At 38.5% G+C, this 27,197-nt stretch overlaps 1 protein-coding gene across 1 annotated transcript in view; it reads right to left on the bottom strand.

Annotated features, from left to right (window-relative positions):
* GADL1 (glutamate decarboxylase like 1) overlaps nt 1-27,197 on the bottom strand; it is a 137,936-nt gene that overhangs the window by 49,657 nt on the left and 61,082 nt on the right. Inside the window, exons 12-14 of the mRNA XM_026454197.1 lie at nt 25,095-25,294; nt 9,048-9,099; nt 1,016-1,105 (exon numbers count right to left, since the gene is read on the bottom strand). Coding sequence (XP_026309982.1) covers nt 1,016-1,105; nt 9,048-9,099; nt 25,095-25,294 — 342 coding nt within the window. The remainder of the gene's footprint in view (nt 1-1,015; nt 1,106-9,047; nt 9,100-25,094; nt 25,295-27,197) is intronic.

The raw sequence follows: 27,197 nt of genomic DNA, 5'->3' as shown, positions 1-27,197 counted from the left end.
AGTGGATATCAGCAAATGTTTGTTGCTTATCTGAGCAGGGAGTTTTTGGGGTTTTTTGTCTTCTAAAGGCTATGGACCACAAAAATTGCTTTAAAAAAAAAAAAAAATCCTTTTCCCCCTGAGGGTAAGGAGGGGTTTGCAAGTCAGAGCTTTACTAACCAGGGTCATAAAGTCAGCTGTGCTGACTTGATCTCACTCGAGGGTAGGGAATTGCCTGATTTTGATGGTGCTAGCCCATGAGAATTTGCACTCTACATGTCATGACCACATAATCCCCAGTGGAACTCCCATGGGTTCACTTTCAATATGCATTATGTTCATACATCTGGAAAGTGGGATCAAACAGTGTTACTTCGCGAGACTCCATAGTTCTTGGAAATCTGAATTAGAGGCAGGATTATAACTGGCAGGGCCATGCTAGGTGGGGAGTAGATGAGACACAAGCAGTCCCTAGAGTCTGGGGCCTCTCCTCACACTATATGATCAGCCCCGACAGCTGTGTGTGAAGACACTTCCAACCACATTTTGTTCGATGTTCAACTGAAACCCATTGCTAGCATCTCTTATGTAATCCCTTTGGGTGTAAGACATAGGGCCTTTGTTGAAGACAGAAGGTCTCAACGCTCACAAAAAGTATCAGATTTAGACTTTTAACATTATTTCCAGGTAAGGTGATACAATAGCCCAGATGCAGTAGCAGAGTTGAAATAAGTAGTCATTCATCGCACCACTCTAACCTTGTGTCCTATGACCAGATGACACTTCCTGAAGTACACTGTGAGCCAGAACTTCTAACAAATTCCATAATTATCTTACAAACAACCTAATTGTTTTGAGCGTGTGTGTCAACCATGTTAATTTGTTAAATGTAAACAACATCTTACAACTGTTTGGCCTGTCATTACTTTTTTCTCTAAGAGGGCTTAGCAAGCACAGAATTATTTATAGGATCAACAGGTAATGTGCACTGAATCAACTTCATCAAAAAGAAAAATACTATTTACTTATTACTTACCAAATTAAGTTTTGCCCAGAACTCAGGTCCTTCTTTCATCTCTCTGAGGCTCGGTGGAATGTACCAAAAGCAAATATTGGCATATTCAGGCTGAGAATTAGAAAAAATTTTAAATTGTTATCCTAAGATTTATCTTAGAATGTAATTAAACAAATACTTTGAAAACTGAGTTTGAGTTACCATGTGTATAAAACTTTAACATATCACAGTCTTACAGAGTAACAATCCCTTCTGCCTTCTGATAACATCCTATTTAAAAATTTTCTTCATAGTGTGCACCTCGCGGGTTCTTTCATCTTAATGTGAAAAGAGCAGGAAAAAAAGTTTGAAGCCGACTCAACCCAGCTTTGATTGTCAGTTAGTGCCTGCTTACATATATGCTCAGAGATGCCCTGGATCCTTTCTCTCCAACACTGATCCTTAAGTTATTTGCTATATCATCATAGGCTTCCAATAATTATTTTTCTTAAGGCAGCCAAAGTTGGCCCCTATACCTGACAAATGCAAAAGCTTTGATTACCTGTGAGTTGATAGCAGCACGACATGCTTGGACTTCACTAACCAGCACTACTATGATCTTAGCCAATACTGCTTTTGAAAAAAAGCATCACCTTGACTCCCAGCTCTCAAATATCAGTAAAAGTGTGAATTAGCTAGGAGACCTATTCAAAATGTAGATTCTGAGTTCCTATGTTCAAAATGTCCAGTGTCTAAGTCCATCCCAGAAAAGGCTAAAGAATTGGCAGTTTATGAAGCATGTCAAGTGATTCTGAAGTGGGCAGTGTATGTTCGATGAGAAACTCTCATCTACACTAACCATAACCCAGTCATCTTCCCTGCCAGTCTGTTTTTCTATCAAACATGATTTGCTTAAACGTGGGACTGTATTCTAATCAGGCTTTAGCCCAGCCTTTGTCATGCAGACAAGGCTTTGTCCTCACTGGACAAAAGTATAGGAAGTGCCACAACCAAAAAGACTTGTACTCAAGATGAGATTTGGGACATTATGTTGGGGGTTCACAAATTAGACATACAGAATTGTATTCAGGAAAGATTGAGTCATACACATCTTCCTCATTGTCAGTTTCACACTGACAGTATTTGAACTGATTTTCATTTTCAGCCATAAACAGTTTTGTAATAACAAATGTTATAACAGTTCTCTAACCATCAGAATTATGCTCTAGTATATAAAGTTTCAAAGCATTTCATAAATATATATAATGTGTTGAGTTTAGTGGATTTTAAATCATAAGTGAATGCCCAGAAACATTCCCAGTTCAACAAGGTAAGTTCTTGATCTTATCCTTTCATTTCTGAAATTGTTAATATTATTGGACTTGACAAGAGCTATAAGTCTTCAAAATAGTTAAAAATGAAACACTAATTCAACTCAATTTTCGCAAACATGAGACTACAATCATTCTTACAAATTACACAATTTATACGTGGATTTCTGATGTTTTGAAAGTAATGGTAAAAACTACAATTTTGCAGCACTGTCACTAGATTGTGTTATGTTCAGTTATTGATTTATTGCCTTAGCTACAAATCTACCCTTTTTGAGTGTCCTAAAATAATGTAGGTGGACTCTGCAGATATTTCTTCCTTGACATCTGGTCCAATCTTGGACTTTGTCAGCAGAGGGTGCTGGAGAGACACTGCAGAAGGAAGGAGGAATGCCTTTCTGGTGTGCTCACTTCATGGGTCTCCTACAGAATCTGTGGTTCTTTTCAGCAGCACTGGTAACCAGAAACCAGAGCACATCCCCACCCATCGACCTCAGCAGCTTCCCCCAGTACACCCCTTTCAGGTGGCATCAGGTGGCATCACAGCTGACAGCAAGTGAAGGGCCCATAAATGGCTTTTCCTGGCATACTCCCCTTAGGTGGTTGCATGAGCTGCCAGCTAGGCACCTTGCCTTGGATGACTTTTGGCACTCCTTCTGGGTAGCTCGCAGTGATTTCCAAGTTGTGGCATGGCCCCTGTGGATGGCTTTCCTCAGCTCAGCAATCCAGACTAGATTTCTAGTGAGTACCACCAATGTAACACCTCAGTAAGTTTTTGTTATCCCATGAGCCAAGGTCATACTACCTCTGAAGAAGTCTAGACCTCAGTCCTGCAAAGGGATGGCCTTTCTCTTGGGTGCTCTATCTCAGTTCCAGGAGTGGTGGCTGCTCTCTATATCTGCTACTCCTGTTCATTTTTAGGTTTTTCATTCTCTTATGAAGCAATCCTCCATTACTCCAATCCCTTGTTAATAATTCCTGATACTACATTTCCCACTTTACCATGGAGTTCTTGTCTTCTGAATGGACTCTAATATGTGTCACTAAATTTGTTATTCCCTTTCATTTGCACATGAACATTACAAAACAGTTTACGATGTTTTATCTGCTGTTATAGGTTCTATATTTTACAAGGTAGGACTTAGATCTTTTACATTTTTTAGTAAGTTTGTTTAGCGATAGATCTGATTCCTTTTGCCCAAACACTTTTAGAATGGAATGGCTTCAGTGCTACAACATTTGAAAGCTTATAAAGTCCTTCTGACAGTTCATTTCATTGGAAGACATTTGATGCTTCATTTGGAGTATCTTTGCTTTGGTAATTTCCCAAATTATTAAGAGTTGAAAAACATACCTTTGAATTTCTGCAAAAATGAGTTTTTCCTGTCTCTGCCTACCTGTAGCTTGTATTTTACATAATTTTGAGAGACTTCAAGGCACTGAGTATTTTCAGAGTAAAAACAGTTATACACCACTTAATTCTAATTGCTTACATACATGAAAGTCTGACTTCTTGGGTGTCCTGAGAACACATTTAGACTATGTTCTAAAATCCATAAAAGTAGGAAGGTATTACAGGAGTCCACGTGTCTAGTGAAGGGTACAAAAACTCCGTAGCAGCAAGTGCATTATCATAATCTTTAAAAATTCACAACAAGAGTAACGTGCCATTAAAGAGTTTGAATACATTTTATACTGGTTTTCAAACAAAAAATATATAGTTCTTGATCAATTTCAGGAAGAATTATCAAATTTTGAGACCATTTGGGAAAGAAATTAGTGGTCACTAAGAGGCAGCAGCTCACATTGAGTCATATCAAAAGAAATCTTTTGTTTATAATGTCATTGGATCAGAATAATAAAAACAAAGCTAGCACTGTTTTGTTTTAATATATATGCAGAATCCAGCACACAGATTCAAACAATCATGCAAATATAGACTGAAGGAAAAGCTCGAATGGTGAATTTCAATTGACTTCAAGCTTATAGGTGTTAAGATTAGACTATTGAAACATTTCAAAGGCAGCACTGGATAGCACAAAAAGCCTTAAGTTTTGGAGTTGGAAGGATGTGGCTTTGAATTTCAACTTCATCAGATTTTTGCTGGAATGAGTATCAAACTTTGTCAGTTTCTGCTTCCTAAACTATAAAATGTAGATGATGTCTGCTCCACAGGGTTGGTTTGATGACAGAAAAAAATGTGTTTTCAAAATTTAGTGCCACATCTGGCACACAGCAAGCACTGTAGTCAGTGACTATTATTTGGGGCCATAATGGTAAAAAGAGATGTCTTTTTAAAGTGAGTAGCTCCATTGAAATGTGTACTAGTGAGGTACATCACTATGTTAATTTCTTGCTAATATATTTGAAGGGAAACATTAAATGTCCAACGAGGGGTAACCAAGCTGTCCAACTTAATAAGCAAAACTTTCTGTGTTACCGATATTGACTAGGCATCGGTATGAGAAAATGACGAACACTTTCTGAACTTGGAATGAATAGAGGACAGGGTGTACTGAAGAGAAGTGAAGCTAGAATTGAAGAATGGGAGTCATGTCATGAAGGACTTCTTATATGACATGCTTGGAAGCTTGGGCTTGATTCTAGAGGAAGATGGAGTCACTGGAGAGTTTCACTACTCTAGGAAATAGATCTCATTTTCGAAAAGCTGCTCTAGCAGCAGTGTGGAGGTCAGGCTGGAGGGATCTTGAGACTGGAAGTGGGACACAAGTTAGGAGACAGTACCTAGATAGTACCAACCTGAAGAGTGATGAGATTTTGAACTAAGGCAGTGGTTTTGGGAGTGGAGAAGACTAAGCATTCAAGATGTATTTAGTGGGGCGGAAAAGGAGATAGTAAGAACAACATCAAGGGTTTTGCTTGGGTGGATCATAGCTCTAACGACCAAAAGAAGAAAGTAGAATTTTGGTAAGGAAAATACTACACTTAAGCTTTAGAAATGTTGAATTTGAGGTGTCTGTGGCATGTAGGTGAAAATTTCAGGATATATTCATATACAAAGGCCTAGAGTTTAGGAGCTAAGTTGAGGATGAGGAGATACAAAGAGGCTATTGATAACAAAGCTCTGGATGTGAAGAAATTTCAGGGAGACTGTGGCCATAGATGACAGTGTAGAAGAATATTTCGGGGTGCACTGATGAAAAGACCCTTAATGTGGAGACTGAAAAGAACAAGTCACATGGAATGAGAGACTGGGAAAGGAAATCAAAGAAACTAAGACAGGGGAGACTATCCAAGAGATGGAGTAAATGGATAACATGATGCTACAGAATTTCAGCAAGATGAAGATTAAAATATGCATTGGATTTAGCAATTAGGAGGTAGTTGTAATCTAATAAAACTAGAACAAGATAACAAAGTAAGAAAAATCACAATTGCTTGATACATATTAGTAGGTTCACTATTAGAACATGAATAATTAGAGCTATCTGGAAGAGGAATTGAACTATTCAATCAGAGGTTGACCACTTGTTAACAGATACTGTTAAGATAGCTTTCCTGCATTGTGCAGGAAGTTGACTATATGTCCTCGAAGATCTTCTGTAGCTCAAAGTTGATGAAACATTAATAACTCCTCCTAGTGTAGACCTTGAGAAAACAAAAAAGTTGAATAATTAGGACTCTCCCAAGAGATAAAAATAAAATATGTGAATGATAGTATAAGAATGAATATACCTCTAGGAAACGTCTATTAGATCTTAGATCCAACACAGAAAAAGAGATGATTTTCAGAGGCCTATGAATAATTCAGAATTCACTTAAAATAATAACTTTCAATCATCTTCAGGAAACAGGAAAAAAAAATTCAAGTACTGGGTATTGTCCTGTTATGTTCATCTACAATTTCCAATGTTCCACTTTCTCTTTGCTGTTAGACAAGTGACACATGTACTCTCTCAAATACACATGTACATGTACATACAGAGACATATGAATGCATATATAAGCAAAAAGACTATCAACTTAATACTTATATGTGACATTCAAAGTCTAATTCTGCTTTATTTCTTGGTGTAATGAAAAGTGGCAAATGCAGATCACATACAAAAATTCTTACAGCAGGAATTCTGGAAAACCATTGAGAAAATCACTTTGCTTGGAGGCCAGCTGGCTCCCACAGATGAAAAATCTAGGGGCAGAAGGCTGACTAATAATTAAATCCTACCTTAGCTTTCATTGCAAGGACTTGAGTGTCTGCAATTTCCTAATGATAATGGTAAGTGGTTCCTCTTTTTTTCTAAACCTTTAGGAAGAATACATAAACAACTTTTTCATCAGCCCATCTTTTTTCTCACTTTCAGCTCTATCAAAAGACTGTACAGTTCTAATGTGTTACAGGACTTTTCATAAGCACTATAGCTCCCATCACCAGAGAAAATAACACAACTCAAATTTGAGAAAACAGGAAACTCAAACCTGAGAAACATCAAGTAATCAAACTCAATTCAAGTAAAATAACTGCTTTTTCTCCCATACATGCTTAGGTATGCACCTCTAAAAACTATAGACATTTTCTTACATAGTTATAATGCCATTATGCTTCACAAAATTGACAATTCCTTGACACTATCTAATCTCTCCAACTGTTACAAGAATTACTTTTTACAGTTGGCTTGTTCAAACTGGGATTTCAACAAGGTCTATATGCTTTATTTGGTTGTTATGCCTCTTTTGTCTCTTTGAACCTAAAGAGATTATCACTACTTCCTCCTTTCTTTACTCACGTCACTAGCCTATTGAAGAAACCAGGTTGTTCTGTAGAAGTTTTCATGCTCTAAATTTGTTGTCTTTCTAGTACTACCAGAAAGTTGTTTGTTAATTATTTTGGAGTGCATGCAAGATCTTCCATATCTCTAGCTTTCTGGAACTTTGGAAGCTTAGAACTTTCTAATCTGGTGTTTCCTTTGTAGATAGTAGTGGAATCCATGGTCTAGATTCTTTGGAAAGTATTTCCCAAACTTCCCTGAGGACTATTGTCATATTTCACTTTAGCTACTAAAAAGTTTCCAATTTGTCTTCCTTATTTTTATCTTGTCCTCTCTTCACTATTGCTTTTTCAACATTCCTCTCTTCTCATGACATCAAGCATAATCTTTTAAAATACAAGTGAAACCCCTGTCTTCTTAAAACATCTCCAGTGACTACATTTGGAATACAGGCGAAAGGCCTTACCTTGACCTACCTGACCACCACCTGATCTGGTCTCTACCCACCTCTCCAATTCCATCACCTGCTGCACACTTGCCTTCATTCAATACAACTTTTTTTTTGGCTCAGAGATAGAACTCTCTTCAGCTTTAAGCCTTGCAGTTGTTTACCAATTCTGCCAGAATGTCTTTCCCCCAAATATCTGCATGGCTTGCTGTTTATCTTTATTCAGGTCTCAGCTCAAAGATAACCTTAAAATCCCCTACCTAGATTACCCAAACCAAATAAGCCATCCCCATGTCAGCATTTTACCCCCTTCCCCCCAATACAATAATATATCTATAACCTTGTCTATTTATATACTAGATTATCTCATGAACATGTTTTATTGTGTTAAGACTCTTACTACCTGATTTTGCTATTAATTTGCTTATTTAGTGCGTTTCACTTTCCAGTCAAATGTAAGCATCATGAAATCAGGGACCCTTTTTTGTTTTCTATCTCCTGTGCCTAGAACCATCCCTGATACATAGTAAATTGTTCAATGCATCTTATTGAATAAATACCAAAAAACAGCTAGCTTTCTTTTTCTTACTTTTTTTTTTTTTTCCCCTCCTTTGAGACAGAGTTTCACTCTTGTTGCTCAGGCTGGAGTGCAGTGGCGCGATCTTAGCTCACTGCAACCTCCACCTCCCAGCTTTTAGCAATTCTCCTGCCTCAGCCTCCCGAGTAGCTGGGATTACAAGCATGAGCCACCATGCCTGACTAGCTTTTGTATTTTTAGTAGAGACAGGGTTTTGCTATGTTAGGCTGGTCTCGAACTCCTGACCTTGTGATCTGCCTGCCTTGGCCTCCCAAAGTGCTGGGATCATAGGTATGAGCCACCAATGCCCAGCCAGCTAGATTTCTTATATACAGCACAGGCTCCAAGACTAGAATCTCTAGGTTATATTTTTACATTGTTAAAAACTGCTATAATACATATACTATAACAAAATCTAAGATAACCTTGCAACTTATATTTCTTAAAAACCAGAATTACACATTAAATATTAAATTTTCTAAACATGTTTTAAAAAAAATATTCTACCTTTGTAACCACTTCATTTCTTACACATAGCAAACAATACAACATCAACAAAATGACTTTTCCCATTGCTCCAAAACGAATATGCTCCCATTATTTTATAAAAAGAGTAAACTGGATGTAGTATTGTACATTCACTTAATTGATTTTCACATGCAGGCACCACTACATCACAGATGAATATTTGCAAGTACAATCATTATGCAATTTATATATCAAGATAGAGGTTATAATTTATTCAATATTATCCTTGGTAATTGAGCATTTTAATTTTCAATACTTAAAGGCAAGTATATTCTGTGAATCCAACAAAGGAAAAGTTCTCACTAATAGAGTAAATTAACATAATAGACTCTATGAATTAAACTAATGACTTGTTTTTAAGTCTGCAACACAAAAACCAATGAAATATATAACAGATTAGAAAATTACCACCTTCATCACTGTTAACTGACAAAATCACAAACACAATTATGCAATCACTTACTTCCAGCAGTAACTTGAATCCTTCTCTTTTCTTGATTTCATCTACTAGGTACCTAAAATTAAAAGTCACAATGTTTATAATCTACCATGTAAAAATGTCATGAACATGAATGATGTATGACAAAACCGATTCAGAGACAGGGCTTGGAGATAAAGATAGATATAAAGGTCAAGGTATAAGCAGAGCTATGGATAGATAAATACTCCAGACCTACTGTTTTCTTGACCTGAGTAAAAAGATGCATCTTTTTGATAATGAGATCTATCTCACATGTTAGCATCAAGCTTTAACCCTGGTGTGAAAAGCTAGATAAAGCAGGTTGGATATGTATCTCTGAACATGTGGGTCTTACTTTCATATCCTAAATCGGGGATTTAACATAGGCACTTATATTAAATAGCTGGCTTGGAGGGAAGAGGTTTTTTTGGTGTGAAATCCTGCTTGTAAATTCATTTAAAATCAAGAAAGATCAACATAATCTTGGTCCAGCACAAAGGGAAGGAGAAGTGATAATCAGTATCATGTTAAAAGTAAGCGGGCTGATTATCCTTAGCAAACTAACACGGGAACAGAAAACCAGACACTGCATGTTCTCGCTTATAAGTGGGAGCTGAACAATGAAAACACATGGACACAGGGAGGGGAGCAACATAACTAGGGCCTGTCAGGGGAGGATGAGGGGAGAATATTAGGGAAAAGAGCTAATGCATGTGGGGCTTAATACCTAGGTGGTGAGTTGATAAGTGCAGCAAACTGTGTGGTTCACGTTTACCTAGGTAACGTGCACACATACCCCAAAACTTAAATACAAGAAAAAATAAATTACCTGAATATGAGGGGGAAAAAAAGTGGGCTGTAGCCATTGATAGAATATCTATAGTCATTTTGGATGTTGGGGGAAAGAGAATTATCACACCTAAGTAAAGGGCATGGATGAAATATGGAATATGAGTGAGAAAAGACTAAAATAGCATTGAGAACATGGTGCTCTATATAATAACATTGACTCCTCTCTTTTAGGCTTGGCTTTTGTCTATACCAAAAGAAAAGTCTGAAATGGCCTTGAAAACTAGCGATTCACGAGCCTTTAAATGTTCACAACACTTGACCCAGTATTTCAAATATAGGAATCAAATCTAAGGAAATAATAGAGACACTGATGGAAATGTTAGAGCATTTATCGTGATTTAAAAACAAAAGCACACCAAACATAAGGAATGCCTTTGAAAACTAGCTCCCAGTAATGGAATTATATCTTACGATCCTATCACTAAATCATAAATACTCAACTAATATTTAAAGACACAACAATGCTCCTCTTGGGCCTCAAGTCTCTTACCTGTAAAACTGGACTAATACAATCTTTTCCAATTTGAAATGGTTTTTGTAAAAATGAATCATAAACATGAAAAAATGCAGACTAAAAACTGGAAAGGACTATTACATCATTTTAGGAAGGCCATTCTATAATGTGAATATGGAATACAGTAGTTTTTAAGATGAAGTTCCTTGTTCCAAATGTATACAGCTTTTTATATTATGTTAAATATTGATGTTTGCATATAGATACTATCATCTTTGAAATATACAATCTTATTTTAAATTGTCAATATTAACTAGTAATATGGGAATCTTTGAGCAATAATGTTAGCATACACACAGACACACGCTCACAAAGTACTAGATGTTCTATGTACGCCATTCTCTGAACACTTTTTCAGAAAACGTATGTAACTATAAAGTTTTTAAACCTTTTATCACACTGGCTAGCTTTCATAAAAAGCAATTTCATTGCTCAACACATACCAGCAAAGGTATTCAAAATCAGTAATAATCAAAGAAGTACAAATTAAAACAATACAGGCATCCCTTGGGGGTATTGTAGGTTTGGTTCCAGAACACTACAATAAAGTGAATGCTGCAGGAAAGGGGGTCACAACTTTGGAGGTTCCTCAGTGTATATAAAGGTTACATTTACAGTATACTGTAGTCTGAGTGTACAATGGCATGTCTAAAACACAATGCACATGCCATGATTAAAAATACCTTATTGCTAAAAAGTGCTAAGGATTATCTGAGACTTCAGTGAGTTGTAATCTTTTTGCTCCTGGAGGGTCTTGCCTTGATGTTGATGGTTGCTGACTGATCAAAGGGCTGAAGGTTGGGGGTGACTGTGACAATTTCTTACAACAAGACAACAATGAAGTTTGCCACATTGCCTGACTCTTCTTTCACAAAAAAATTTCTCTGTAGTAGGCAATGCTGTCTGAACACACCTTACCCACAACAGAACTTCTTTCAAAATTGAAGTCGGCCCTTTCAAACCTTCCTGCTGCTTTGCCAACTAAGTTTATGTAATATTCTATATCCTTTGTTATCCTTTCAACAAGATTCACAACATGCTCACTGAGTAGATTTCTTCTCACAAAACCACTTTGTTTACTCATCCATAGGAAGAGGCTCCTCATCCATTCAAGTTTTATCATGAGACTGCAGCAATTCAGTCACATCTTCAGGCTTCACTTGTAATTCTAATTCTCTTGCTGTTTTCACATCTTCAGTGACTTCCTTCCCTGAAGTCTTATACCCCTAAAGGTCAACCACGAGAGTTGGAATTAACGTCTTCCATATCCCCATTATTAGTATTTTGACCTCCTCCTATAAGTCATCAGTGTTTTTAATGGTGTATAAAAGAGTAAACCAGTAAAATTTTCAATTCACTTTGCCCAGATCCATCAGAGGAATCACTTATGTATTTTGTAAGGCTATAGCTGTGATATTTCTTAAATAAGACTTGAAAGTCTAATCCTTGATCCATGAGCTGTAAAATGAATGTTGTGTTAGCAAGCATGGAAATATTAATCTCCTTGTACATCTCCATGAGAGCTCTTGGGTGACTAGGTGCATTGTCAATGAGCAGTAATATTTTGAAAAAAATCTTTTTCTGAGCAGTAAGTCTCATGTCTCAACAGTGGGCTTCAAATATTCAGTAAACCATGCTATAAAGAGAGATGCTGTCACAGGCTTTGCTGTTCCACTTAGAGTACAGGCAGAGTAGGTTTAGCACAAATCTGAAGAGTCTTCGAATTTTCAGAATGGTAAATAAGCATTGACTTCAATCTAGTCACCAGCTGCATTAGCTCCTAAAAAAATAGATTCAGCCTGTCTTTGAAGCTTTGAAGACAGGCATTGACTTCCCTCTGGTCATGAAACTTCTAGGTGGCAGCTTATTCCAATATATGACTGATTTGCCTACATCAAAAACCTGTTTAATGTAGCCACATTCTTCAATGATCTTAGCTAGATCTTTGGGATAACTTGCTGCAGTTTCTCCATCATTTGCCGCTTCACCTTGAACCAACTTCTGCTAGCTTCTAACTTTCCTTCTACATCTTCCGCACCCCTCTCAGCCTTCGGAGAATTGGAGAAAGAGTGTTGCTCTGAATTAGGCTTTGGCTTAAGGCAATGTCATGTCTGGTTTGATCTATTCAGAATTCTAAAACCTTTGTATCAGCAATAAGGTTTTGCTTTCTTATTCATGTATTCACTGAAGTAGAACCTCTAATTTCTTTCAAGAACTTTCCCTTTGCATTCATAAATTGGCTATGTGGCACAAGGGGCCTAACTTTGTCTGTCTTGGCTTTTGGCATACCATCCTCACTAAGCTTAACCATTTCTAGTTTATTTGTGACAGATATGTGACTCTTCATTTGAACACTCAGAGGCCACTGTAGCATTATTTGTTGGCCTAATTTTGATATTGTTGTCTCAGGAAATTGGAAAGCCTGAAGAGGAGAGAGATGGGGGGAATGGCCAGTTGGACAGCAGTCAGAACACACACAATATTAAGTTTTCTAGCTTCTATGAGTGCATTCTATGGGGAGCCCCAGAACAACTACAACAGTAACATCAAAGAGAACTGATGACTCAAACATTTTTATTGTGAGAATTACCAAAACCAAACACAGACATGAAGTGAGCACATGCTGTTGGGAAGATGGCACTGATGGACTTGCTCAATGCAGGATTACCACAAACCCTCCATTTGTAAAGCAAAATCCCCCAAAACACAATATCTGGAAAATAAGGTTAAGCACATGAAATGGAGGATTCCTGTATTAACCGTGTTTCCCAATGATACCGGAAACTTTAGAGTGACAACTTCCAGTGGTGGTGAGAATGATATAGAAAGCTGTTACAAACCTTTTGATAATACTCATATCTTATCAAGCAAACCAGTTTTGAAATGCTGGTCTACCAAGAAAAAAGTTATCAATATCAAGGATAGATGGTACATACAAATATGTGCACATATATGCTGTTATATCTAAATCTCTACTGTGGGTGTATAGGTATATTCCATACAAAATAACTAGAAATGAGATTAATATTCAGAAATTAATAGTGAATTAAAATGTACTATAGCAACATAATGTAATATGCAGCTATTAAAATGAATTATATTTACTTCAATTAAAGCACAGGATGATCAGGATAAATTAGTAAAAGATAAAAGTGAGGTTCTGAGAAATGGGGATGATGATGTGATTCAATTTTTAAACATTTAAAAAAAAATCTCCATGTATATACAAACAAAATATGGAAGGATATGTCATAAATTTAGTTTACCTGATGGGAGAGGGGGAAAGAAGATGCAATGGGGGTGGGGGGTTTTCCACTCGCTTTTTATATCTTTTCAAAGTTTCATACATGTGGTTACTTGTATAGTTTTTGAAAAGAACGCAAAGAAAAAATATAAAACAAATAGACATATATACTTCCTACCTATAGGAGAAAAGCTTTGTGAACCATCCTTTTTCTCACCTTTTCAGGCACAAATGTACTGGCAATCTGTTAACTCAAAAGCTTATGCTATGATTTCATCCTGAACTGAAGCTATGAAGAAAGCTTTCTCCAGAAATCTTGGGAATAACTTTAAGATTCTAATTGTGCAGCTAAATAACTTTGAATCTAGGCACAATTCCTAAGTCTTCCTGAGCCTGCCTCCATTTCCTCATGCATATAAAGACATACAACAAAATTGGTAAAATCCTTAACAAGTTATGGCTACACAAAACTTACATGTATTAACCATAGTAGCATTTTGAAATGCTTCTGTCAAACTGGCTAAAGGTGCTCCTGGGGGAAAGGCATCCTAAAACAGAGCTGAATTATTTCGGTTAAAACTTTTTGCTAACCATGTAGATCTGGGCTTTGCGTTGGGGTAATGTGCCTATCGCAGTCACTCTCAGAGCCTGTAAAGCCCAGTGATATGGTTTAGCTGTGCCCTCACCCAAACGTCATCTTGAATTGTAGCTCCCATAATCCCCATGGGTCATGGGAGGGACCTGGTAGGAGGTAACTGAATTATGGGGGCGAGTTTTCTCATGCTGTTTTCATGATAGTGAATAAGTCTCTTACCTGCTGCCATGTAAGACGTGCCTTTTCTCCTCCACTTTTCACCATGATTGTGAGGCCTCCCCAGCAACATGGAACTGTGAGCCCATTAACCTCTAGTTCTTTATAAATTGCCCAGTCTCAGGTGTGTCTTTATTAGCAGCATGAGAATGGACTGATACACCCCGTGTAACACTCCAGCTGAGTTGAAAATAGATGATTTGGGGCAAGAGGGGATGCAGCTATTACTATGATAACAAAGGTCTTACACCAGAGTTTTCAAACTATGCTCCATGGTATACCATCTTAATAGTAGGACTTTTTACGTGGAAAACCTATCAAATAAGTCTGAACACTGCTAGGCATATCAATTAGATTGATTTTTGTCTACACTTAGAAGTATACTTGGCAAGGCATGGTGGCTTATGCCTATAATCCTAGCACTTCGGGAGGCTGAGGTGGGCAGATTGTTTGAGTCCAGGAGTTCAAGACCAGCCTGGGCAACATGGTGAAACCCCATCTCTACAAAGAATACAAAAATTAGCCGGGTGTGGAGGTGTACATCTGTGGTCCCAGCTACGCAGCAGGCTGAGGTGGGAGGATCACTTGAGCCCTGGGAGGTGGAGGTTGCAGTGAGCCATAACTGGACCACTGCACTCCAGTCTAGGTGACAGAATAAGCCCATCTCAGACAAAAAAGTATACTTGGCTTAATTCATAAGGCCATTTGTCAAGCTGGTTGGATTGTTCAATAATATCAGGAACCAGTTATTTACTATAATTTCAGCTAGCCATGTTCAGTGTTAGGGAGGTTTCCTCTCATGTTCACAAGACAGCTGCTACAACTCCATATGTCCCATCCTTATACAGCAGTGTCCCAAGAGTGGAGGGGGCTATAGCAAAAGCACTTAAGTTTTCTCTATTTAGGTAAGAATATTTTCCCCAGAAGTCTTCACAGTATCTTACACAGTGACATCTTCACCATATCTTGTTGACTGAGCCACATACCCTCCCCTCCCCTCCCCTCCCCTCCTCTAAACTAATAGTTGGGGAAGGTGGTTTGCTAAACCAAGTTCCCAGCTTGAACACTATGTGAACAAAATCAAGAGTCTATAGGCAAGACAGAATGGTCCTTGGTGAGCAATCAACAGGGTCTGCATATTTATTAAAGTTAAAAATGCTTCTATAAAATCAATATTGTGAAAATGGCATACTGCCCAAGGTAATTTATAGATTTGATGCCATCCCCATCAAGCTACCAATGATTTTCTTCACAGAATTGGATAAAACTACTTTAAAGTTCACATGGAACTGAAAAAGAGCCTGCATTGAGAAGATGATCCTAAGCCAAAAGAACAAAGCTGGAGGCATCATGATACCTGACTTCAAACTACACTACAAGGCTACAGCAACCAAAACAGCATGGTACTGGTACCAAAACAGGTACTGGTACCAAAACAGAGATATAAACTAATGGAACAGAACAGAGCCCTCAGAAATAATACTACACATTTACAACCATCTGATCTTTGACAAACCTGACAAAAACAAGAAATGGGGAAAGGATTTCCTATTTAATAAATGGTGCTGGGAAAACTGGCTAACCATAGGTAGAAAGCTGAAACTGGATCCCTTCCTTACACCTTATACACAACTTAATTCAAGATAGATTCAAGCCTTAAATATTAGACCTAAAACCATAAAAACCCTAGAAGAAAACTTAGGCAATACCATTCAGGCCATAGGCATGGGCAAGGGCTTCATGACTAAAACACCAAAAGCAATGGTAACAAAAGCCAGAATTGACAAATGGGATCCTAATTAAAGAGCTTCTGCACAGCAAAAAGAAACTACCATCAGAGTGAACAGGCAACCTAGAGAATGGGAGAAAATTTTTTCAATCTACCCATCTGACAAAAGGCTAATATCCGGAATCTACAAAGAACTTAAACAAATTTACAAGAAAATAATCCCCATCAAAAAGTGGGCAAAGGATATGAACAGACACTTCTCAAAAGGAGACATTTATGCAGCCAACAGACACATGAAAAAAAATGCTCATCACTGGTCATCAGAAATGCAAATCAAAACCACAATGAGATACCATCTCACACCAGTTAGAATGGCAATCTTTAAAAAGTCAGGAAACAGGTGCTGGAGAGGATGTGGAGAAATAGGAACACTTTTACACTGGTGGGACTGTAAACTAGTTCAGCCATTGTGGAAGACAGTGTGGTGATCCTCAAGGATCTAGAACTAGAAATACCATTTGACCCAGCCATCCCATTACTGGGCATATACCCAAAGGATTATAAATCATGCTGCTATAAAGACACATGCACATGTATGTTTATTGTGGCACTATTCACAATAGCAAAGACTTGGAACCAACCTAAACGTCCACCAATTATATAGACTGGATTAAGAAAATGTGGCACATATACACCATGGAATACTATGCAGCCATAAAGTATGAATGCATGCCCTTTGTTAGGGACATGGATGAAGCTGGAAACCATCATTCTGAGCCCAAACTATCGCAAGGACAGTAAAACCAAACACTGCATGTTCTCACTTATAGGTGGGAATTGAATAATGAGAACACTTGGACACAGGGTGCGGAACACCACACACTGGGGCCTGTCGTGGGATTGGGGGAAGGGGGGTAGGGGGAGGGGAGGGGGAGGGGTAGGGGGAGGGATAGCATTAGGAGATATATCTAATGTAAATGACGAGTTAATGGGTGCAGCACACCAACATGGCACATGTATACATATGTAACAAACCTGCACGTTGTGCACATGTACCCTAGAATTAAGTACAATTTTTTAAAAATGCTTCTATATTACAGGCCCTCTCAAAGTTTTAAATGTCCTAATGAGTACTTTGAATTTCCAAGAGAGGAATAATATAGCAGTTAGCATCTCCCAAACTTATTTAACCATGGAACCATTTTTTGAGAGATCATCTATTAAGATCTCTTAGAAGTCTACTGGCCACAGCATACTTTCATAAATGCTGGTTTAGAAGTGTTTCTACTAAAAAGTACCCTATCCTCTTCTTAAATAAATGCTAAAATGAAATGAGTTGTTGGGAGGAAAGCCAAAATGTTTGAAGTCACCTCTGCCTATGTTTCTAGGGACGATTTATTCCTCACAACTCTTGTTTTCAATATATGAAAACAACCTAAAGACAAAATACATTTAATAAATTAATCTTATATGGTAGAAGCCAGAAAACAAGGTATGTTCAGTTTGGGGACATAATACCGAAACCATAAACTACTATCAAAAGGCATTCAAGTAAGTGGACTCGAAAGCAATAACTAATAATAACTTCATAAAACTCTTTGTCCCTTCCACTAACCTTGGCGTAGAAGAGAGAAAAATATATATATATTAGCAAGAGGTTTCACCAATCCTACTGTGTGGTAATAACATATTAGTATTCTGGCTTGATCTTGGCATATGCATTAATGATAAACTTGCTACAAAACAATTTTCCTCTACTTACAACTATGCTTCTAACATTAGAGAATCTCAGTTCTCAGATTGGTTATATAAGTCCCCCGCTTTTTGTTTTTATTTCTCTTGTCCTTTTGCAAGACATTCTTTTCTCTCTGAAAATAGCCTTTCCAGTCCCTTTCTTCAGCAGCCACTTAGCGCCTCCCTGGACCACTTTGGACCAAGTTTCTCTCCTAGTCTCATCTTCTCATTTGAAATTTCTTCTGATGCACTGAGTCTCCCAGAACTCCTGAGATTTTTCCATCTGCTTTCCGTATGCTCTGCATATATCAGCACATATCACATGGCTTGTGGAATTCATCACAGACACCCACGTGCTCTATTCTACTGTAATTGTAACTTTTAAAAAGATCACCAATATAAAGATTAAAAATAAAAACAAAGACTGTTCCCTAGTTTTCTAGACTCTGTGCCTCCCATCACCTAGAGAAATACACTAAAGCACCATTGTGTAACTGCTCACCTTTTCCATACTGATAACAATAAACCCCTCGGTATCCATGCAAGTCTATGAAATGATTTCTGAGAGATTGCAGAGATTGTGTGTCAAGGGAATAGATAAATGATACTCTGGAGACCAAAGTAGCAGAGTGGGAGTTCCTGAGCTGTTTGTTGTTGTTGAAAAGACTTACAGACATGACTCTTCTAGGCCTGCTTGAAAAATTATCCTTTAGTGGATATCCATTTAACCTGAATGCCATCACAAAGGCCTAGAAGGTGCCCTCAGCAACAGGTAACCTTGTATAGTAAAACATTTTTTACTTTCCTAGGCAGATATCAGAAATATACAGTCACTGGTTTTGTGCCATAGTGGTGGTTTTAAACCTGAGCCCCGAGTTTCAATTGTGCTCAATAATCACATGTTTGCTTTAGGCTCTCAGTGTCGCTGATTTTCAAACCAAAGAGAAAAAGCATTTTAGCCATTAATATTTTCTGGGAGAAATGTTCTCTCGTCAATTGGGTTGACAGGGTCAAATGGAAATTAGGAAAAGCCTTAGAGGTCTCCTAGGCACTAATTTTTTCCTTCTTGTTAAATTTCTGACAACCCATGAAATTGGAATCATTGTCCTCTTGAAAGTGTCTGCTCTTACTTTCCCAGGCGAAGATGAAGAAGGCTATCTTATCAGTGCAAGTGATCACTGGCCTATCAAAATATTGTACTTAAATCTTAGTCAATATAAAAACTTCAAAGTTAAGCTCCATTTAGATTCAGGAATATAGAAACATTAATCTATGGAATCAGTATAATCCTTCCTGTATCATTATCAAAGCAAAAGAGTTGCACAGCTTTTCCAGTATTTTAGAGACCTGACCTAGGGCCTAGGGAAGTGGATATTTTAGCTATAAGGGCCTGCCAATAACGTGCTCCTCAAATACTAACACAATCATCACATGCAGCTTTACTTTGCTAGAGTTATCTACTGAAAGAAGTTACACCTCTTGGAAACAAAACAATGTTACTGTGACTTAGAAATTTATTCCAGGTGGAGCCTTCCAACCATAGGTGAAATGCTTTTGATTTGGTAAACTCTGAAGCAAGTTGCCCAGGCATCAGTGAGCTTCATGGGAAATATCTTGACCCTGTGACTTTTTGAATTGATTATACTACTTCACATTACGCACGTGGTTAGAAGACTGGAAGAGTTAAGATTATGGCTGGAAGAGTTAAGATGATGGCTCACAGAACCAGTGGTATTCTAGAGCTAGTTTGTAGCAGTTAGGAGTCCACTGTTAAATATTCAGGAAATTCATAAACTACAACCATTGGTAGCTTGCAATTTGCTATGACAGAAATATTTACACCATGGAAATTGGAAGACACAACTGGGGCTTTCTTTTCCTTCTGAGAGCCAATTTACGACCACACCACTGCATATAGGCTTAAGCGCAAACATAAGAGACCCTAGAATTGAGAAAATATTCTGTCTTTCCTAAAAAGCAGAACTTCAAATGAATCAGTAATTTGAAAAGAAATCATGAAAATAAAGCCCTTCTGTTGCTAATTTACTACAAATCTTACTCTAGAGAAATTCTCTCCAAGTTTATAATTTCACATTCATACCAAATTACATGCTTCAAAGTACTCTGCCCTTTTCCTTGGCATTGGAGACAGACTTTTGCCCACCCCAGGAATAGACTGTTGGATATCAAGACTGTGGGAAGTTAAGGCCAAAAAAACTATTGTAAGTAACAGCAGGAAAGAGGAGGGATTATTTTTCAAATATTTAAATATAGGTCACAGAGTCTGCAGCAATGCTCACTAAAATGTTAATTCAATTCAACTTGACAAACATTTACAAACAATAAGTGTTTGTTGAATTGAAATGTTAACATCTATCCTCCTGTGATATTTCTCTGCAAAAATTAGAAAGTATTCTTAGACTGTAAACTAAATTCCACCCTGAGATGAATGTTGACTTTATAATAAATACAATCATAAAATATTTATATCTAACCTTATTTCAAGATACCTCCCAATGAATTATTTCAAAGCTTAGACAAAATAATGCAGAGATTCTACCCCACTTAAATAGTGCAAGAAAATCCACAATAAAAGGGAACAGAGCTTCCTGGACTTCTAATTTAGTGAGCAGCTATAAATAATTTCTGGTAGACCATAGACCGTCTTGTTTTCTCACCACTGGGTTATCTCCCCACTTCTAATAGAAGCACTTTAACCCTATCTCTAACAAAGGTACCTTCGTCATCTAGGCTCAGTACACATTCTATAAAAGGAATCGACACTCTCCCAGTGCCAAGACAGAGCAGGTGAGTCATCATTACTGAGAGCATCACATTGCCCTGGAAACCGTGACTGATTCAGAGATGGATATTTACCTCACTCTCAAATAATTAAACTTTCCTCAGATTGTTGAGAGAGGAGTACTTTGTCTTTTGATCTTGAACCTGGAAGAACATAGATCTGACACTTTTTGCAGCCACCTTCCTCCATAGGAATAAACCCAACCTGAAGGAAAGCAGAACTAAAAGATGCAGAGAGACTGAAGACTGCTGATGTTTAAGCACCTAGACCAAGCCTTTCCGAAAGTCATCACTACACTAGTCTTAACAGCCTTAAATTACCTTTGTTTATAATACCTTGAGTTAATGTTTCTATCGCTTACTACCAAGAGTCCTCATATAACATTCACAGGTTTTTCAAACTACTTCATACCCATAATCACCAGAATGACTGACTTCTAAACGTCTTCTGAAAATGCCAAAGCCATCTCTTTACCTGTCTTTATATCCAAGCCCTTTGCCACGTAACTTTGCAATTCTTCCTGCTAAAAGCCAGAGGGTACTTCCCACCTCTTCACATTGGGCTTAGCCATATGATTTTCTTTGACCAAGGGAGTATAATGCAATCAGGAGTTTGAAGTAGGCTTACATAATCGGTTTGCCTTCTTGGTCTTCTGTCATGGCCATCTCAAGAATATGTGCTGGCTAGTATGCTGATCAAGGAATATGAAAGACATGTGGAGAGTAGACTCAAACACCCCAGCCACTCTGGTATGCTATAAAGTCATGCTAGCCAACATTTAGACCTCTAGGGGGAAAACAATTGTTTTAAGACATTAGGTTTCAGACACCTTGTTGCTCAGAATACTCATACCCATTATAGAAAGAAGAAATTGCTCTAAATCTCTAAGAAGGTCCTTCATGATTTTCCAAGTGAAATGTTAACAGGGAGTAAAGAAGGAAAGACTATCCAAACCAGAGTTCAAAGCCTAATGTCTATACTGGCCAAGCAGTTAAGTAATAACTAAGACTTAAATAGCATGTAGGACATCATAGGCATTGATCTAAGTGTTCTACATGTATCCATTTCTTTAACCTTTAACTGTTTGAGATACGTGCTATTATTTTCTTGGGACAAAACTGAGGTGCAGAGAGATTAAGAAACTTGCCCCAGTCACATAGGACTTAGGTCTTGAATCCAGGTTGTCTGTACCTCTATGCTATTAGGCTAGATTTATGTTGTTGTTGTTGTTAACCATAAGAAGTGATAGGGACTGTGTTTCTCCAGAGTTGGGCATCATCATGTTCAGCTAATTGTTGTTATGTGGGATTGAGAACATTCTAAACTTTGAGAAAAACAAAAAATCCAGGTTTTTGAGAAATCTATTTTTTAAAAACATTTTAAATATTTAAATGTTTGAATGTTTAACACCATGGAAGTTAACCCTAAGCAGTATAAGCCCAACAAAATACGTGTAAAACTAAATTTGGTTATGGCCTGTCCACCACTGATCTAAGTTTAGCAGTTCAGTCCTATTCAAGTAGCAATGTCTGGCACCTATCTCTTGAGATTTTCTAATGTTCTCACAAGTGTGATATAACAGCTTTATTTCTAATGTTACTACGAGGCAAGTAAACATGGTGCTTCCACACTGCCTTTCCCTCTAAGACTTAAGCTGCCACCAAAACTCACAGATCTGCTTTTCAAGTCCTTAATGTCATATCCAGACTCTTGCATCACCTCACATCCAGAGATTTGGGCCTGCTGCTCCTTCCACCCAGGTCATTCTTCTCCCTTTCTGTTTTAGTCTGTTTTCATGCTACTGATAGACATACCCGAGATTGGGAAGAAAAAGATTTAATTGAACTTACAGTTCCACATGGCTAGCGAGGCCTCAGAATCATGGTGGGAGGCAAAAGGCACTTCTTACGTGGCAGTGGCAAGAGAAAAGGGTGATGCAAAAGTGGAAACCCCTGATAAAGAGCTTGTGAGATGTATGTACTACCACGACAGCAGTGTGGGGAAACTGCCCCCATGATTCAAATGATCTCCCACTGGGTCCCTCCCACAACACCTGGGAATTATGGGAGTAGAATTCAGGATGAGATTTGGGTGGGGACACAGAGCCAAACCATGTCATTCTGCCCCTGGCCCCTCCAAATCTCGTGCTCACATTTCAAAACCAGTCATGTCTTCCCACCAGTCCCCTAAAGTCTTAACTCTTTCCAGCATTAACTCAAAAGTCCACAGTCCAAAGTTTCATCTGAGACATGGCAAGTCCCTTCTGCCTATGAACCTGTAAAGTCAAGCAAGCTAGTAACTTCCCAGATACGATGAGGATACAGGTATCAGGTAAATACACCCATTCCAAATGGAAGAAATTGGCCAAAACAAAGGGGTTACAGGGCCCATGCAAGTCTGAATTCCAGCGGGGCAGTCAAATTCTAAAGTTCCAAAATGATCTTTGACTCCATGTCTCATATCCAGGTCATGCTTATGCAAGAGGTAGGTTCCCATAGTCTTTGGCAGCTCCACACCTGTGGTTTTGCAGGGTATAGCACCACTCATGGCTGCTTTCACATACTGGCATTGAGTGTTTGTGGCTTTTCCAGGCGCACAGTGTAAGCTGTCAGTGGATCTACCATTCTGGTGTCTGGAGGACAGTGGCCTTTGTCTCACAGTTCCACTGGGCAATACCCCAGTAGGACTCTGTGTGCTGGCTCGGACCCCACATTTCTAGCAGAGGTTCTCCATGAGGGCCTCCTCCCCTGCAGTAAACTTTTGCCTGGGCATCCAGGCATTTCCATACCTCATCTGAAATCTAGGTGGAGGTTCCCAGACCTCAATTCTTGACTTCTATGTGCCCACAGGCTCAACACCACATGGAAGCTGCTAAGGTTTGGTGCTTGCACTCTCTGAAACCATGGGCTGAGCTGTATTTTGGTCCCTTTTAGCAATGGCTGGAGCAGCTGGGATGCAGGGCACCAAGTCTGTAGGCTGCACAGAGCATGGGGACCCTGGGCCCAGCCCACGAAACCAGTTATTCTTTCTAGGCTTCTGAGTCTGTGATAGGAGGGGCTGCCATGAAAGAACTATGACATGCCTTGGGAACATTTTCCCCATTGTCTTGAGGACTATCGTTCAGCTCCTAGTTACTTATGCAAATTTCTGCAGCTAGCTTGAATTTCTCTCAAAAAACGGATTTTTCTTTTCTTACTGCATCATCAGGCTGAAAATTTTTTGAACGTTTATGCTGTTTCCTTTTTAAAACGAAATGCTTTTAATAGCCCCCAAGTCACCTCTTGAATGCTTTGCTGCTTAAAAATTTCTTCCATCCGATACTGTAAATCATCTCTCTTAAGTTCAAAGTTCCACAAATCTCTAGGACAGGGGCAAAATGCCACCAGTCTCTTTGCTAAAATGTAACAAAAGTCAATTTTGCCCCAGTTCCCAACAAGTTCCTCATCTCCATCTGAGACCACGTCAGCCTGGACCTTATTGTTCATATCACTATAAGCATTTTTGTCAAAGCCATTCAACAAGTCTCTAGGAAGTTCGATTTTCCTATCTTCTTCTGAGCCCTCCAAACTGTTCCAACCTCTGCCTGTTACCCAGTTCCAAAGTCACTTCCACATTTTTGGGTATTTTTTCAGCAGCACCCCATTCTACTGGTACTAATTTGCTGTATTAGTCCGTTTTCACGCTGCTGATAAATATGTACCCGAGACTGGGAAGAAAAAGGTTTGATTGGACTTACAGTTTCACATGGCTGGGGAGGCCTCAGAATCATGGTGGAAGCCAAAAGACACTTCTTGCATGGTGGCAGCAAGAGAAAATGAGGAATAATGCAAAAATAGAAACCCCTGATAAAACCATCAGATGTTGTGAGGCCTATTCACTATCACGGTGCAGTATGGGGAAAACAACCCCCATAATTCAAATTATTTCCCACCAGGTCCCTCCCACAACCCCTGGGAATTATGGAAGTACAATTCAAGATGAGATTTGGGTGGGGACACAGAGCCAAAGGATATCACCTTCTCTTCATTAGATCTCAGTTGAAAGTCACTTCCTCCAAGGAGCCTCTGCCAGTGCTCCTCAAGAACATACTAGAGAGCCCTCCTGATTGGGATTGGAGACTCTATACCTCACCTTGCTAGAAAGGAAGGGCCATTTGTATCTTTCAGTAGGCTAGGATCTTGGAAAGAGGTAGTAGGACTGCTCTGTTCATAAATCCTAACATGTAGTAGGTACTGAGAAAACGTGTATTGGATGAAATAATGCACAAATGAAAATATGCACTTGCAACACATTTCAAGTATTACTTTCCTTAGGTCTTTACAGACAGTCACGGATACACACACACACACACACAGGCTAGTACCTAGATAAAGCAAGAGCACGATTAACTCTTTCTTCAAGGCCTGATGTACCCAGGGCCTTCCAGGTCATCCAGAACTTGAATGCATCTGGTCTTCTGCTACATTGGATAGACTTGTCTCCTGTGTCATAGCTCACATCATAGAATTTATCCTGCTGGAAGAGGTAAGATGCCTTGGCACAGTAGCATTTTTTAAGAAGATCCTTTGAAAAAGAAAGATTACAAGATGTTCAACTTTAGAATACAACTTGATTTTGAAAGCAAACACATGTACGCACACAATGTGTATATTCTACCTATGCCAAATGTACATCTCACTTTATGATTGCCTTGCGTCGGACACAATCAATGTACATTAACTTTGAGATACACATTACCCACAGTGTTACCAAACGAAACCTCAGAGTTGACAATGCTAAATCCATCTTCACAATTTTACTGAGCATTGAGAGGCTGAGAAGACCATGTCGTTATCGCTATGACATCAAGGTGGGCCAGTTTTTCAGTACGAATAAAACTGTCCAGAACTCACTTAAAGCTCTCCATTGGCAAACAAAAAACTGACATATTTACATGTGTTATACAATTTCATAAGCAAAATAAACTAGGTTTAAAGACCTTCTTTACCATATTCATTTGAAAAGGCTAGACCTGACATAATTCAGGGAAAAAACCCAGGGATAAAAACCCAGTGAAAGAGCTATGGAAGAGGTAAACAAGAGCCAACAAGTTTTCACTACCACAAAATGTCAGCTAGAATTCCACAGGGCCTTTCGTGTTTGTCTCATGTCGGTTTTATTTGCAACTAAATTCCATCTGCATTTACTAACTTGTTATCATTAGGAAGTGGGTGATAATCTACTGTTCATCACGATTATAGGGCCTTTGCCGCGACCTCAAAGCATTAAAGTTGAAGCCATGTTGTCTTCAATGCCATCTAGTGTCTACAAAAGCCAGGATTTCCTAATCAATCATTTACAGCCCTGACAACTCCCCTAAAATATTTTAGATCCTTGTGCCTCCTCAGTGGAGCCAATGTACTCAATGTCCCTGAACCACTTCATCATGTTTCTTCTATGTCTTATACCATTTGCTTGCTTCTAACTCTCTATTTTATTATGATACTTGACACTTTCAACAGAATATATGCAGTCTATTTATAAGCTGTGAAGTTTACTGACACTAAACATAGCCTGCCTTCTTTGTCAGGCCTGCCCTTCCATCAGGTCCCATCTCAACTTTTTCTTCCCCTTCAGCTTCATCTGCCCATCTCGTTGGACTCAAAGGAATAACTGGTATTTGGCTGCATTTGTTGGCCTTCGTCCTGTACTTTCCCCATGCAATGAGCAGTCACTACCTATATTCTCTCCATGTGTGGTCAAGCAGGTTCTTGGGAGCAGGAATCATTTCTTATCCATCGTTACATCCATGTAGCTTAACACTGCTGGGCACAGAGCACTCTCATTAAGCTATCAAGACAATGATTCCTCTCTCAATGCCCTGACATGTAGTATGAGTAGAATAAACACAGATAGATGAACTTCTCATTGGGTGCATTTTCCAAACTTTAACAATTCAAAACTACTAGTGCTGTACAGGAAGCTACAAAAAAACTTCTCAGTAGACATGGGGGTCCTAGAAAATATTTCCTTCTGATCAGAGAATGTATTAAATGTGCTTCATTTGACTAATCAGCTTGTGCTAATTAGTTGAAAAGGAAATTTCAAGGTATCATATTTCAAATGAAAGCATAAGTTTGCTGACTTAAGCAACACTGTCTTGTGTACATACTAGTCTGGATCTAAATATGTTCCATTATCAAAAAGTATGATTTTATACCACATAAAAGTTATATACCAAACATAACCAAGAATTACAATATGCCCCTCATCCAGTATCCACAATAAACTGAATATAAAACAATAAGTCTGGGCACTGTAACTCACACCAGTAATCCCAATGCTTTGGAGGGCCAAGGTAAGAAAATCACTTGAGGCCAGCAGTTTGCTACAAGCCTGCGCAACACAGTGAGATCTCATCTCTATAAACATAAAAATTAGTTGGGCATGGTGGCACGTGCCTGTGGTTGTGGCATGTGCCTGAAGT

Source organism: Piliocolobus tephrosceles, chromosome 2 (genome assembly GCF_002776525.5).
Source record: "Piliocolobus tephrosceles isolate RC106 chromosome 2, ASM277652v3, whole genome shotgun sequence".
In the NCBI taxonomy this organism is placed as follows: Eukaryota; Metazoa; Chordata; class Mammalia; order Primates; family Cercopithecidae; genus Piliocolobus; species Piliocolobus tephrosceles.
This window is presented reverse-complemented; position numbering and strand designations above follow the sequence as displayed.